We start from the raw sequence: 17,138 nt of genomic DNA on the forward strand, positions 1-17,138 counted from the left end.
ACAGTGACCCACAGCCAAGTCCGAATAATGTGTCTGAGTTTCAGGTGGACTGAAACCCGGACACATGATTCTGAAACCCAGACAGGTGACAACCCTACAGAGCGACATGCATACAACGTCCGATCATCTTATAATGATCTTTGGCCTAGTTACTGCTATAAACAGCTTAATCTGGCCTAACAAGTATTCCTCATTATAGCAATGGAAAAAGGGGGAGTGACACTACTCGTATCAGATTATCTTGGGAGACACAATGGCAATCAGGCAAGGTTTACTAACCTCTCTGACTATTTTCTCCTTTAAGAACAGCTGTTCAGAAGTGTCAAGAGCTATTCTATGGATGTTACCGGCAGGTAACCAAAAACAGCAAAAAATGGTCACATTGGGGGTTATTTACAAAAAGGCAAGTCCACTTTGCACTACAAGTGCAAATTGCACTTGGAAGTGCAGTTGCTGTAAATCTCAGGGGTAGATCTGAAATGAGGAGAAGTTCTGCTGATTTTATCATCCAATCATGTGCAAACTAAAATTCTGTTTTTTTATTTTCCTTGCATGTCCCCCCCATAGGTGTGCACAGCCTATTACATTAGGGTATGCACTCCAAAGCTCAAACACACATGCGTATATATATATTGTGACAGGAAGTCAGGTAAATCTGTGGGTGTTGTCACTGATGGGACATACATTTCTGCCTTGTTTAGACGATACACAGATTGTTATCGGGCGTCGGCTGCAAACGTAGCCAGAGGAAGGCTAGGGGCCGTTGAAAAGCTTCAGCTGTTCAGAATGAAGCAATCAAGGCCTTTATAAGTAGCCAGAGGGTTACCACTTGGTTGCTGCATCACTCCTAAGGCTGTGTGAGTAGGAGAGCAGTGCCAGAAAGTCTCCTGATGAGGTGAGGAGACCATTGACTTTTTCCTGTGTTATAAATATTCAAAAGACTACTGTTTGTGCTGTATGACCAGCATTGTCTGCCCAGCGCTAGGCTGAGCCAGACTCCTTAGATAGGTTCCTGTGTGGAAGGTAGACGCCCAGAGTGGCTAGGATTTATTTTATGTTTAATTTTGTTTATGCTGTTTGGATGCTTACAATTGTTTTCCAGCAAGATGGAAAATAAACCAAAAACTTTGTTTTCAACCGTCTTCGACTGCCAGTCTGTATAATTCAGTGTGTGGTGAACCCATCCAAGGGGTCACACACCCCGCTACCGAGCTAACCCATATATATATATATATATATATATATATATATATATATATATATATATATATATATATATATATATATATATATAGCAGTAGGGTAATGTCAGTAGACAGTGGATGGTGTCAGTGGGCAGGGACTGTTGTCAGTAGTTTGTTTTTATTATTTTTTACGATCATTTTTTTTTTTTTTACTATTTTTTAGGAGCACCATTAGGGGGCTTTGGTCACATATCAGGGCCCTAAACAGACCCCCGATATCTCATTCTTGAGACAGAGAAAGGGGCTGAGGACAGAGATTCCTGAATCCCTTTCTCTGAGCCGAGCAGCAGGGGGAATCTGTGCAGCACAGGGTGATTAGGGTGTGCCTGGGCACATCTGGCACACCCTGTGCGCATGCCTATGTGTCCCCCTCAGATCTGCAACAACTGCACTTCCAAGTGCACTTTTATTGCAATTTGAAGTACACTTGTAGTTTTCACTTGTGGATTTGCCTTTCGTAAATAACCCCTATTATGTTGTCTAATATTTACTGATTACAATATACGATAAGTAGAGCAAGACTGTGCAAATAAAAGTTTTATCTGCTGCATTACAGGTAGATAACAACTGTCAGAAAAACAGAATATAAACAACAATTTTGTGATTCGGTTAAAAGGTAGGGCCGTTTGTCCTTATAGAAGAGCAGATGACAGATACACGGTCAGAAATATATGAAATACAAAAGAGTGCCAACAGCCATTCCTCACCCTGACCCCAGAAGAGTATGAATACATAAATACTGACAATTTGTTTCTGCCATCTCAATGTCATGCCCACTGCAAGACTCTGTTCAGTCTGATTATAATGCCATAAATCATGGTATTGGTGAGCAATTGTCTGGGAGGGTCAGTAAGAGTGTTTGATCTCACTCCTTTGCTGAACATAGTCCACAGGAGGTTAAACATCATTTAAAAATTACAGCACTACTCAATTGTCAGTGCCCCTTTCTGCTATAACTTAGCAGCCTGACTTTTGAGTACACTGTAAAATATATTTCCAAAATCATACCCGCAGGTGCAGAGTTATGACACCGTCAGACAGACGTATAAGCAGGCGGCAGTACTGTCTGTCATTGTCTTGTAACTGTTCATGAATCTTGAATATGGCTACACTATAAATAAACATAAAAGATATTTCATCTTAGGAACACAAACACACTAATTTTATAGGAGAATAGTTCTGATTTACCTGCTTTGGCAGTCGGAAAAGGGAATTCTTGTAGAATATATCTTTGGCCTGGCTCCACGTGCCATCTATTATGATGAGGGAGTGTGGCTGTTGATCGGCTGCTAGGGACAGCTCTTCCAAATTAGCTGCTTCAGCTCCAGGATACAGGAGAAAAGTACCGGGATTCCTGCAGACAGCTGCAAGCTCTGGATATCTAAACACAAAAAGTAAAATAATGAATATGAAAATGCTTTGTAAGAAAAGGTTAATGCTTTTGAAAATTAAAATCCCCAGGAAAGTTTGATCTGCTCTGTGCTCCATTTTGTACACTCAGGTGGCCAGACCATTTTTGCAATTTTTCCTTTGTTTTTTATTTTTCACTTATAGTTTTCAGAAATAGTGAAAAAAAAAACAGAACATATATTTTCTGAAAGCACATGATAAGTAGAATAGAAAGAAGATGCTACTGATTTTTTGGACCCTGCGGTATTTGTGCAAATGTTTATCAAACCAATACATTTGCCAAAAATACACTAAACCCATTATTAGCGAATAAAAACACAGCAAATTTGACAAAATTCCTACTAAATATAAAAGCTTAACCTGTATTGAGTGAATAAAAAACGAATATTTGTAACTTTTAACCACTTAACCCCCGGACCATATTGCTGGTCAAAGACCCAAGCACTTTTTGCGATTCGGCACTGCGTCGCTTTAACTGACAATTGCGCAGTCGTGCGACGTGGCTCCCAAACAAAATTGGCGTCCTTTTTTCCCCACAAATAGAGCTTTCTTTTGGTGGTATTTGATCACCTCAAAGAGTTTTTGTTTTTGCGGTAGAAACAAAAACAGAGCGACAATTTTGAAAAAAAATTATATTTTTTACTTTTTGCTATAATAAATATCCCCCATATATCTAAAAAAAAAATTCCTCAGTTTAGGCCGATACGTATTCTTCGACATATTTTTCGTAAAAAAAAAAAACGCAATAAGCGTTTATTGATTGGTTTGCGCAAAAGTTATAGCGTTTACAAAATAGGGGGTATTTTTATGGCATTTTTATTAATATTTTTATTTTACTAGTAATGGCGGCGATCAGCGATTTTTTTCAGTACTGCGACATTATGGCGGACACTTCGGACACTTTTGACACATTTTTGGGACCATTGGCATTTTTATAGCGACCAGTGCTATAAAGATGCATTGGATTACTATAAAAATGCCACTGGCAGTGAAGGGGTTAACACTAGGGGAAATGACTGATCTTCCGTTCATACATTGTATGAACAGAAGATCAGCATTTCTCTCCCTGACAGGACCAGGAGCTGTGTGTTTACACACACAGCTCCCGGTCCCCGCTCTCTGAAACGAGCTATCGCGTGTGCCCGGCGGCAATCGCACATCAGTGCCCCTAGTGGCCTGCACGAGAGCCGACGTATAGCTATGGGCTCTCGCGCAGGGGAGCCGACCGGCAAGTAGTAACATTGCGCCTTTTTGCGAAATGGTGAAAATTGAACTGACGCAAAAGTGTAAATATCCAAATTTCTATAAAAAATCAGAAGGTTTACATTTTTTCCTTACAGCTTTCAGAATTTGTGAAAGACCCCCCAAATAAAAGCATATGCCCTCTAGAATAGAGAGAAGGTGCTACTGATTGTTTAGACCCTGTGGTATTTGCACAAATGTTTATCAATATATTCGCAATGATGGTAGCTGCGGGAGTGGGTTTTGCGGGGGGGGGGGGGGGTCGGATCGGGTGGAGGGGGGGTAATTAGTGCTGAGAAGGTGGGTGAAGGGGATAGGAGAGGAGAGTGGGGGGCAGTTTTAGATGAAAGGGTGCGGCAGGGGTGGAGAGGCAGGGGACAGGGAGACGGCGGCGTGGGTGGGGGAGTGACGGTAGGGGTTAATAACTATGATCAGCGGGTTGTAATACGCTGATCAGAGTTAGACAATTGTTCAGCAGAGTCTGCTGAACAATTCGGATATAAGCTTATGGTCATTGAAGTGACAATAAGCTTATATATAGGAGATGGAGAAATGAGGTCCGTACGCCGTACTGACCTGGCCACCTGCGGGCACTTTTGTACGTCAGTACGGTGTACTGACCTGGCAGTTAAAGGAAAATTCCAGCTTTTGCTTTGCTGGCTTATAAATGCTACAAAAGCATCTGCTGTTAACTAAAGAAAAAAAAAATCATAACTTGTGAACGTAGGATTTATATTGATATCTGCAGCTCCAAGACGCTCAACAAGCAAAATCCCATTAATTTCCCTATTGGCCCCTGTTGCCATATAAGCATTTTGTCACCTTTAGCAAAATGCCTGTTGCTCAAAAAAGTAAATTTGCTTATTTTGGGCCGATTGGAGGTTTTTGGTCCCATAGACTTTAATGAAAAACACACGACAATAGCTTTTCAGGCCCCATTCCCGTTTTTTCCGACAATCTTGGCGAAACCCAGTGCATTGCGTGTAGGTGCAGGGCATTTGTGATGCTTCCCCATTCACCTGAATATATCTAAAACCAGCCTTTAACCTTTTTAGGCCTTGCAGAACCCCCTGCTTAAAACAATTCATTAGGAGTAGGTAACAAATATGCCCATTACAAGGATGGTCAGTGGAAGGAATTTGATCCCTTACACTTGTGATCAGCATTACACCCTTTGAGACAGCTAAAAAGATCATTGGTGTCATGGTACTGGTTTGGCCCTGGAACAATGCAGGCACCAGCTTAAGGAACCCTTAGAAACCTCTGGAAGAACCCTAGTTGAGAATGCTCTGCTGTGCTGTCTCATCCATATTTTAATTAAGAAAACCTAATAAGTACCTTTCAGAAGTTTCAGGTGCCTCCATCTGCTGACATTTGAACATATCTACAGCAGCAGAAAAATGTCTATCAAATAGAAGAATCTTTGTTTAGGGCCAGTTCACACTTCAGTGGAGAGCTTTTTTTTCTACATAAGAAAAATGCAGTTCTTCTCAAGGGCACACAGAAAATGATGGTTTTCCCGCTTGTACTTCCTTATGCGTGTCAGCAGAGGGGTAGCATAGTGCGAAAAAATGCTACACATCTGCATTTTGTTCATCGGGTCTTTGTTTGACCCTGTGTTTTTATGCAATGCAGCTGAGCTGCCATTCATAGAAACTAATAAAATATCACTTTGTGGCATTCCATTAAAGTAAAAAAAAAAGGGGGAGGGTGGTGACAGTGACTTGCATTGTAAAAATGCAAGGGATCGCCCCTTTGTTGTTAGCTACGATTACTACCTGCAGTAAAAAAAAATCTATACGGGCAGTGTGAACCTTCTTTAGGCCAAGCCTCTAATTGGCTGTCTACGCCTGGAAGTCTGGGTGTCCAAGGGTGCCCCTGGCCTTTAAGGAGGGGTGGGCTCACCTGCCCTCTGTCTATCCATTATAATGCATGTGCTTCGACTGTGGAAGCTCTCAAAATTTAGAGTTAGGACTACAGATACTGAGGTGCCTTGATGAGGCTCTGTAGCTTACACATGTGCAAATGAGTGCAAACTAAACCTGTAGTTTTTAACATACAATGTTAGTCAGGACAATTCAGTTGGTTAGCAGGTTGGTGCCAAGTTGAGCCAGGAATTTCTTTGGTTTTGTTCCACCTAAAAGTAAACTATAAACAAAAAGCACACCCCTGCTTTGTTAGGGTGATGGCAGCTTAAAAACAGGCAAAAATGGGCAGTCCTTTCACACGGCTGTCTGATCTGGTCAGTTTTTCAGGCGGACCTTTTTGGATCCTCAAGTCTCCTCTATGGAGCGGCAGATGACAGCGGACATGTTCGCTGACATCGCTGCCTTCCGATCTGATCCTGCCTGCAAAATCCAAACCAAACATTTAAGACCAAATCTGAAACGTTGTATTATTAGGCATTTTCAGATTAAAGCAGCTAAACAAAAGTAACTTTTAGCCCACGTTCACATTGGACCGACTTGGCATGCATATTGCCAGCAATAGCACTGTCCGAATCGATGCGGCGCAACTTCGGGAGGGATTTGAATAGACATCTGTGCAGGAACCCACACAGATGTCTGTCAAATCGCCCCCGAAGTCGGACTGCATTGCTGGGTTGAAATCATTCAAGTTCAGCTAAACTTACCTAATTTCTAACCCAGTAAACCTGGGCTAAATGCAAATTCAACACAGAAGTGTAGCTATTTTTAGTAAAGTTTCTGCTATTAAGGCAAGGTTTCCTAACCAGGGGCTCATAAATTGGGCGTATGGGAACCAAATGACGGGGATATGGTATCAGATCTTTAAATAATTTAAAATGTAAAGGCAAAAAATATTTTTTTTTGGTTTGCATTGAGTCAAGCTGGCCATACACTATACGAAAAATCTAATAAAATACTATCGGTTTTAACCCCAAAAATTTGATTGAAAACTGATTGATTGAAAACTTTTAAATATTTTTATTGAATGAACAAAATTTGTAAGGTTAGTGGCTTTCTCGCAAAATAATAGTAGTACATATGCTTATGACATCAAATGATGCACACACGTTTATCTTTCGAAATTTGGTCACTACATAATGGTATTATCTTTAGCCCTTCCGAAAACGTTGTTTTTCAAAATCGCTATTGTCCGATTTTTCGTATAGTGTACGGCCAGCATTAGTCAAGCTTATTTTGTCTGTGATTAGCAGTCTGAGATTTGCTTTTTTATGTTTGTCCTGCTGATCACTGCCGCAGAGACTTAACACTTTAGAAACAATCAAAACTTTTTGATTTGTCATCAAAGGTAGAGATAAAAAGAAATATTCAAAAGGGGACATCTATGCCTATGACAACTCTCTAAAATGGGAATTTCTTTTCCATTTAGCAATATAAACTGGATTGCCTGCTTTACTTGAAATCAAAATGGAGATAACGATTTGATGGGTTAGATGAAATGAAAATAACATTGTCAGTAGTTCTCTCAATAGTTGTAGCTAGCTTTTGCATTTGTGATTTGCCATTTTTATAATAACATCCTTATGTGTTTATTTTAACAGTTTTGATCCTAGTCATCAATATGTAAAGTAAATCAATGCAAAGGACATGATTTAAAGTAATTGTTGCACCAAACATGGCTGGTGATGTTTTCGTCTGGAAATGGGGGTATGACGACATAGTAGATAAATGATTGGGGGTCTCGAGTATGAAAGGTTCCTCTAACATTAAGAAAACTGTTGCCACACTGCAAATTTAGCCTCTGTTTTCTGTAAATTTATGTGTAGACAATTCAATAGAGGGCGAATGATGCAGTGCTGGGAGGCACTCTTCAAATGGGGTATTCAAATTAAATAGAAGTCATCTATTTCCTTTTTATTCCTTCATTTAGCAAGAATAAGTCGCTCTACCACATAAAAACCACAACCTACATAACTGACTGAAGTCCAATTATCCAGCAATAAAAAATGTCGATGGAGAACGAATGTATGCAAATAGTTGCACCAAAATTGCAGCTTCGGGATCATATAAAATTCAACAGATGTAAGTGGGGAGGGGAGGGCTAATCATATCACTAGGTGTAGATATAAAGGAGTTATATCTATTGAGGTCTGTGCTTAGAATGAGCAGTTTTGTGTAACTTCATCTGGGAAGCCACAAATTCCCCTTATACGCCATAGATCGCCTTTACACAAACCACCTCAAATTCACATGTACCACAACTGCGGGCAATTTGTTACAGTGATCATCACATAATGATATTACCATCAGTGATGGTAACACCTCAGACCCAAAGAGGTAATAAATCTGTATATTCTTCAGTCTGTGCAGTCCCACTTTTAGGCAGGCCATACAGGATTTATTTTTCTTAACCTTAAATAAGGACATGTGTGTTTCAGTGCGTTTTTGATGCATTCCATTGCATTTTTGATGTGTTTAACAGTGTTCTAGTATAGTCAGTGCAGGAAAAAAAAAAATCAGGAACTGGAACACACTAGACTGCAAGCACTGGTGTGAACTGTGCCATTGAAAACCATATAACTTACTTTCTATGCGATTTTGGTGCAGAAAACAAACCGTTATATTCAGAGATTTAGGCCCGGATTCAGAAAGGACTTACGATGGCGTATCTCCAGATACGCCGTCGTAAGTCCAAATGCGTGCCGTCGTATCTATGCACTAATTCAGGAACTGAGATACGCCTGAATTTTGCAAGATACGACCGACGTAAGTCTCCTTACACCGTCGTATCTTGGGTGCATATTTACGCTGGCCGCAAGGGGCGCTTCTGTAGATTTACGTCGAATATGCAAATGACCTAGATACGCCGATTCACGAACGTACTTGTGCGCGTTGGATTTAGCTACGCCGTTTACATAAGGCGTATGTACGGCATAAGTTTACCCCTCATAAAGCAGGGGTAAGTCATGTTAAGGTATGGACGTCGGAAACGTCGGAACAGCGACGTATTTTATGTCGTTTGCGTAAGTCGTACGTGAATGGGGCTGGGCGTAAGTTACGTTCACGTCGAATGTATTGAGTCAACGTATCTTAGGGAGTATTTGCGATGTGATTCTGAGCATGCGCGCGCATGCGCCGTTCGATCGGAAATGCATTTACATAGGGTCACGCTTCATTACAATACAACACGCCCACTGCCTTGCTACTTTAAATTACGCGGGCTTACGCCGGCCCATTTACGATACGCCGGCGTAACTTTGGGAGCAAGTGCTTTCTGAATACAGTACTTGCCTCTCAATGTTACGTCGGAGTAGCGCATATGAGATGCGCTACGCCCGCTCAAAGATACGACAATGTATCTGAATCGCGGCCTTATTGTTCAGTAGCACACTTCAAGAGGCAGGTTCTTGGTTAGCTTGCAATAATAGCTTAGGGACAAGGTTAACACTTTTCAAAATAGGGTTTTAATAATGAAAAGGTCAAAATGTATGCAAATAAACTATTTACAGAAAAAAAAGGTGTTTCAAAGAAATAAATACATAATACAGCAACAGAGGAACAAGGCAGAATTGAGGAGGAAGGATACTTGAAATCAATGTCCTGGGAGATATCAGAGATGGATGAGCCAGGTGTTATCGGTTATCAAAAGATATTCCTGATTTGATGGTAAAGGAGAACTGACAACTGCTTTGGCATGTCCCTTTTTCTCTGGGATCAAAGGGGTGGTGACAGATGCCCTTGACCAATAAAACGGCCAAGGAGTGTCCATGGGTTGTCCGGGATTGATGACAGTATAATGACCCTCCCTTACACATAGTTTTATACTACTATTCATATCTCCCAATTGCATTCTTGAAACTGTTGGATTATTTGGCTTCTGATGTCTCTAATTTGAGATAACGGCTATTTTGAATTGTGCTAAAATTAAGTCTATTAATTCAATGAATTAAAGGAGGAGGGGGGTAAGATCACTGCTGCAATGTGTAACTGTTCTGCAAGACTGTCATGGCTGATGTATGAATCCTGAACAACATGGCGGCTATCTACACCTTTTGATGTGTCCAGTACATGATATCATTACATATGTTCCATCTGTCCGTGTTTCATCTATTGTGGATGAAAAACGAACAGCAATGCATCTCTATGAGCTAACAGATGTAAATGGATGAACATCCGTTTATGTCCATTGTGGTTTAGGTCTGTTTTTTTTTAATTAATCAAGTCCCCGTACTGTTCTGTTCAAACGGATGTAAATGGACAACATCTGTTTACAACCCTTCCATTCAGTTCTGTTTTTTTCAAGAAATAGGATTGACCAAAAGTCAACAAAATAAAAAAGCAAGCGTCCGTCCCCCCCCCCCTTCCACCCCCAAATCCATGCCAGGCCCTTCAGGTCTGGGATGGATTTTATGATGGAACCCATGCCAAAAAAAAGGGGGAGTCCCTCCCAAAATCCATATCAGATTTGTATCCAAGCATGAAGCCTTGCAGGCCATGAAAGGGTGAAGGGCAAGCATGTGCCTTCCCCCTCAAGAAAAATGCCAAGCCACATACCTGCTATGACCTTCCCCCAAAGTACCCTGTCAACATGTTGATGAGGACAAGGCCCCACAACCCTGGCCCAGTAGTTGTGGGGGTCTGCAGGCAGGGAGCTTATGGGTATCTGAGCTTAATGGCCCACATGATTTTTTTTTTTTTGTGGCTTCCACATATACAGTATTTGCAAATGTACAGTATACAGAAAAATGCAGATTGTTGAAACTTTATTTGAATTTGGGTTTACAAGCTGGTAAGTCTGGTGCAGATTATTATAGTATTTTGTTAAGAAAGTGATATATGCCTACCTATATTACACTGACACAAAATTGCATTTTTGGATGATGGTGCCATTGCTTGCGGCCTAAACTTTGAGAAGGCAATTAAACGATTATTTTTTTCTGTTACACATTTTTTCTCTTACTGAAACTCTGTTTTCTGATGTTATTCTGAGGTCACGTCAAACATTTCAAAAATGCCTATATGCAGTAGATACAACACAATTTATAAAATGACTTACAATTATATATCAGACAGGAGGCTTCATATCTTGCATTAATCTTTCTTTTTAATGCTCATAGCAGAAAACATAAACATTTGTTTCTTTACATTTTTGAGAAAAAACTTCATAGAACTACAGTACCCAGATGCCCCATGGACCCCTCCCCCATGTCCTTGACTCTATATAAGGGGCTGTCTGGGTCTCCTCCTCCTCTTTCTTTCTGCTCATGGCATAGAGATAAGTACAACTTTTTCTTTGTGTCATATTGATTGTCATTATTGATTTAATTATTATTGATTTTAATATTGATTTATTATTGATGTATTTATTTATGTATTTTAGAGTAATGAAGGTAGATTTTGGTATCTAGTAGGTATTCTATTACAGGTTGCCGCGGGAATCCCGCGATTCCGAGCCGTGTATTACCCTGACTGACATCCTGGCTTAGTCAGGCTCCGTAATACACGGCCCTCTCCTCATCCACCTTCCCTCCCCCCCTTTCACTTAGCCGCGCTTCGCGGGCTTTTCTCCTGCACGGGGGCGTGGCCGAGCGACGAGTGTCCTCGACACGCCTCTGCACCGTCAGCCGACCTATCGGAACGCTCTCGGCCGTAATCTCGCGAGATTACGGCCGAGGAGTTTCTAGCAGCGCGCCGTCCCCTGACTCTCACTGTACGGACGGAGAGCACAGGGGAGCGCTGGACGATACGGCTGCTGCTAGATACCTCGGTCAGGTACCTTACTAAACTTGGGGGCAAGGATTAGACACACTATCCCTGACTAGGCCAATCGGGAATAGAGTGCTCTAACCCCCCCCGCCCTGCCTATTAACTAACAGTGGAAGAGTGTCAGTGATTTATCCCTGACAAGCTCTCTGGTTCCAGAAAGATTGCAAAATATATATATTTAAAGATTGAAAAGTGGTAAAATGGCAAATACTGAGGGACTGGCAAAAGAGGTAGTGGATATGGATGCGACGCATCTGCTATCCACAACTCAAATTCAAGAACTGATTTCAAAATCAATCCATGCAGCGCTGACAGCTAATGCAAAACACCAGGTACCAGTGCCATCCACCTCGGGCTGCCCCCCTACTAAGGGCAAGGCATCCCAAAAGTTGAAGCACTTGTCAGTGCACCTCGACTCCCCGGCAGGGGAAGTTTATAATGTGCCCCAAGCAGGATCTGACCAGACCTGCCAGGCCTCACACAGGCCAGACCACATGCGACCCTTGGGCCCCAAGGAGATTATAAAAGGGCAAAGAGCCGCTAGGCGCATTAAACCAAATTCATTTGACACGTCTGAAGACGAATCTGAATTGTCTGACAACGCCGAGACCTCTGACTCTGACATAAGTGAGGAAGAGGAGACGGGGTTTACGGCGGATGCCAACACGGAAGTGTTGCAAAATGCCATATTGGATGCCCAGGGGCAATCCCTGTTTAATCCGGACGAGATTTCACATCCTCGTTCAGGGGACTGGACCCCATTACCTCATGTGGCCCAATATCTTGAATTATGGACCAGACGGTCTTTAGATAGAGGCAACCGCAATAAATTGCGGGCAGAATGCCCCAGACCTCAGGTGGCAAACAAGGTGGCTATCACCCCAGAGATAGACCCGGTATTACTTAAATATCTCACGAGATCCGGGAAATACGCCAAAAAAGGCATCGAGCGGTCCTTTAAAGTCATTCAAGACCGCATTTTGGACCTCCTTGGTCCGCTCACCAAAATCTTAAACTTGTCAGAACAGGCGGCGTCAGCAGCCCAACCTGTTGACCTGACACAGCTTAGGGGCTGGGCGCAACGGGCTATATGCCTGCTGGGCACTGCCAACACGACCTGCTCAGTGGAGCGCCGACGTTCCATATTGATGAAGTTGGACCCCCAACTAAGCCATCTCGCTGAGAACGAACCGGGACCATCCGCCGATGGCCTTCTATTCGGTGATGACCTAATAAAAAATATAAATAAGTTTGTCAGCTTATTTTCAAGCCTAGACAAGGCACAGACCTCGCTACGGAAATCTCAACCGGGCAAGGTTTTTGGCAAGGCCGGTAGAGGCAGAGGGCGATCTACCGGCCGCATGGCTCAGTACAGGCCCTATGCAAGACCAAACCAGCAGTATGCTCCTGCTCCACAGCCGTACACCATGCCGATGGCTCAACCACCACCCTTCTTCCCTCCTCGCGGACGCCCCTGGAGAGGACGCGGAGGACGTGGATTCCCCAGATCGAGACCACCGACCGGTGAGTTTATCTCTACATACGCTTCCACACACACAGGTGGGGGGGAGACTGATGTATTTTTCCCACGCCTGGTCCACGATCTCGGCGGACGCATGGATCCTCTCGACGGTAACGGGTTACCGGATAGAGTTCGTGTCTCCCCCAACACTGAATGTCATACCCCCTCCTATTCATTTTGCTACTCAAAACGTAGAATTAATAGACGAGAAACTCAAGGAACTGCTGGCCAAAGGAGCGGTTCAGGAGGTAGACCCCCTCTCCAATGGCTTCGTCAGCAACATCTTTCTAGTAAAGAAGAAAGACGGCGGCTACCGCCCCGTCATAAATCTGAGGGAACTCAACCAACACGTGACATACCGCCATTTCAAGATGGAAGGTATTCACCTGTTACGAGACCTCCTGTGGCCGGGAGACTGGCTAATAAAAATAGATCTAAAAGACGCATACCTTACGGTCCCTATGCACAAGCAATCTCAATCTTTCCTAAGATTTCTGTGGCGGGACCGAATGTGGCAGTTCACCTGCCTTCCATTCGGATTGTCATCAGCCCCCTGGTGCTTCACCAAACTACTCAAACCAGTAGTAGCTGCTCTGAGGAGCAGGGGGGTACGCCTAATCATCTACTTGGACGACATGCTGATCATGGCACGTTCCAGAACACAAGCGACCCTACACAGTCAATGGGCGGTGTCCTTGCTGAGGGAACTCGGATTCCTTATCAACTACAAGAAATCCGTTCTGGTACCATCTCAGGAGATGGAATTCTTGGGTTTTCTGGTAGACACCAAACAGGCTTTGCTCCTCTTACCGAAGGCGAAACTAGCTCTGATTCGCAAAGAAATCAGAGCCACGTTGCGCAAAGGACAGGTATCCCTGCGGTTGATTGCTCGCATAGTAGGCCTTCTATCGGCGTCTATTCAGGCAATCTTCCCAGCACCCTTACACTATCGCGCTCTACAGCGCCTAAAAACACTCCATCTGCGCCAGGGCTTGCGATACGCAGACGAAGTCTCATTAGACTCGGACGCAGTGGAGGAATTGCTGTGGTGGCTCCGCCACGCAGTAGAATGGAACGGCAGAACAATTTTCAATTCATACCCAGATGTGATCATAGAATCCGATGCGAGTCGCCAAGGATGGGGCGCTCGATGCGGACAAATCACCACCGGGGGGAAATGGTCAGTGGAGGAAACTCGCCTCCACATAAATGCTTTGGAACTTTTGGCAGCATTCTTTGCGATCAAAAGTTTTCTTCCACATACGTCCAACAAATGCGTACTCTTACGCATGGACAACATAGCAGCGGTTCAATATGTCAACCGCTTGGGGGGAACAAAATCCAAGATATTAGCAGACATCGCGTCAGAATTCTGGCAATTCTGTCTGTCAATAAATACCACTCCGGTAGCGGAATACCTCCCCGGGATTTCCAACACAGTCGCAGATTGGAACTCGCGTTATCTGACGGATTCCAGCGACTGGTCACTGGATCGTTCAGTCTTCCTGACATTGCAAACAATGTGGGGTCCCTTTCATACGGACCTTTTCGCTTCCCGCCTCAACAGACAACTACTCCGTTTTTACAGCTGGAGGCCGGATCCGGAAGCATTGGCAGTCGATGCATTCCGTCAAATTTGGACGAGAGGGACACAGTACGCGTTCCCTCCGTTCAATATGATCACCAGAACCCTTCTACAGGTAGTGACCCAAGGGGCGACGGTGGTGTTGGTCACCCCCTGGTGGCCAACGCAACCGTGGTTTCCCCTTCTGCTGGGAATGTCAATCGATTACCCCCGGTTGCTTCCCTTCTCACCTCAGCTCCTATCAAACGAGTCCAAGGGTTGCCATCCATTGCTGCTGGAGGGCAACCTCCCACTGCTAGCATGGTTAGTATCGGGTTCGGAACCACTGACATCAATTTTTCACAATCGGCTAGAGATCTCCTCGCCCTGGCCTGGGCCCCCGGGACTAGGTCGGCGTACAGATCTGCCTGGACCATGTGGGTTCGTTGGTGTGATCAACGGCAGATTGATGCCGTTCATGCACCTGTAGCAGCGGTAGTGAACTACTTAGCAGACGCGTATGAGACAGGTAGATCCTACAGTTCCCTGAATGTCTATAGGTCTGCCATATCGGCCTATCACTGTCAGGTTGACGCAGCACCGGTGGGTAAACACCCTCTGGTCTGTAGACTTTTACGGGGAGTGAGATTCAAACGACCTCCCCGACCAAGGTATCAATCCACTTGGGATGTCTCTCGGGTTCTACAACTCTTCACTTCGTGGGGGGACAATGAGGCCCTCTCTCTGAAGAAACTTTCTGTCAAACTTTCTACCCTCTTATGCCTTATTTCCATAAAAAGGGTTTCGGACGTTAGAGCTCTTGACATATCCCGACGCCAATTCCTGCCAGAAGGAGTTAGATTCTCTGTGGTTCGTCGGACGAAAACGGGAATACAGACAGTATTCTATCCCCTTTTCACTGACCACCCACACATCTGCGTGGTGCGATGTTTACAGCAATATGAACATCGGACCGCAACCCTGAGGTCGCCCATTTGTACTCAATTACTGGTCTCTTATGTGAAACCCCACCTACCAGTGTCTTCAGCATCATTGGCCAGATGGGTGAGAACGGCCATGGAAATGGCTGGGATCGACATCTCGCTCTTCGGAGCTCATTCCACCAGAGGGGCCATGGCTACTAAGGTGGTCACATCGGGCGGTTCTCTCTCAGACCTCCTACTAGCGGCGGATTGGTCGTCAGAAACGACGTTTCGTCGCTATTACTTCCGACCTCAAAGTCATGTTTCCTCTTCAGTACTTTAACATTGTTGCATGTATCATATTAAGTCTGTTAGCTTTAAACATGCAAGATATGAAGCCTCCTGTCTGATATATAATTCGGGATTTTCCTAGTTATCATGACGGAAAATCTGAGTTATATGATGACAGGAGGCGAATATCTTCCCACCCTACCCACCCTATCACGATGTCTTTTCTCGTTTCAGGTTATTGAGGGGTGGAGTCTACGCCTATGCGGAAGATAAGAAAAGTTTCTGGAGTTCCAGTATGACGGTTATTTTGTTTTTGTTCCAGTTGAGCACTGTTATGACCGTCGGAGCATCCTCCAGGTATTACTGTCGATGAGGCCAGGTTGGCCTACTCCCAGCGTCGGGGACAGATCTCCAGACCACAGTGGAACGTGTTGTCTACTACGGCAAGGTTACGAGAAATTTTGGATTTACCAACGTCGCATAAAGAAAGAGGAGGAGGAGACCCAGACAGCCCCTTATATAGAGTCAAGGACATGGGGGAGGGGTCCATGGGGCATCTGGGTACTGTAGTTCTATGAAGTTTTTTCTCAAAAATGTAAAGAAACAAATGTTTATGTTTTCTGCTATGAGCATTAAAAAGAAAGATTAATGCAAGATATTCGCCTCCTGTCATCATATAACTCAGATTTTCCGTCATGATAACTAGGAAAATCCCGAATTTTAGACCATATTGCAGTGTGTACAAAAATCACAAACACCAGAGATATGGCTGCTATTGCCATCAAACACAAGCTGGTCTCCACTTTAGTTCCCAATAACACCAGTTGGTAAATAATCCCTGCAGTTTAACATTTTCTGTTTCCTCGCAACCCTGCGTTTTTCAGCACTAAATGTATTCCCTTGATAAATGGCCTTTTATCTGTGCTTCAAGTACAATATAGTACAAACACAGTCATGCCATATAAATCTCAGTCTGGAATAGAGGAATATTAGAGTATTAACAGACACTATTGCTGTTTTACTACGGTGTAGAATCTGAAACTTTTATGGCTTTGTAATATATAAAAGGACTGAAGGAAACATGAATTAACCCAAGTGAGTGGGGAAAGTGTGGTATCTCAGCAGCATTCACCTTGTAATGCCTTATTAAGACACAAACAAAATGACATTTTCAGTGGTACACTATTAAACCTGGCAAAGACTGCCTGAGGAATGGCATACATATGTTGTTCCATAATGCTGCCTGTACTT

General features: G+C 43.6%; 1 protein-coding gene across 1 annotated transcript in view; it reads right to left on the reverse strand.

Moving 5' to 3' along the window:
- Nucleotides 1–17,138, reverse strand: part of DTWD2 (DTW domain containing 2) — a 330,650-nt gene that overhangs the window by 93,854 nt on the left and 219,658 nt on the right. The window contains exon 5 of the mRNA XM_040343967.1: nucleotides 2,433–2,625. Within this exon, the coding sequence (XP_040199901.1) occupies nucleotides 2,433–2,625 (193 nt within the window). The remainder of the gene's footprint in view (nucleotides 1–2,432; nucleotides 2,626–17,138) is intronic.

The sequence above is a fragment of the Rana temporaria genome, chromosome 1 (genome assembly GCF_905171775.1).
Source record: "Rana temporaria chromosome 1, aRanTem1.1, whole genome shotgun sequence".
Classification (NCBI taxonomy): domain Eukaryota; kingdom Metazoa; phylum Chordata; class Amphibia; order Anura; family Ranidae; genus Rana; species Rana temporaria.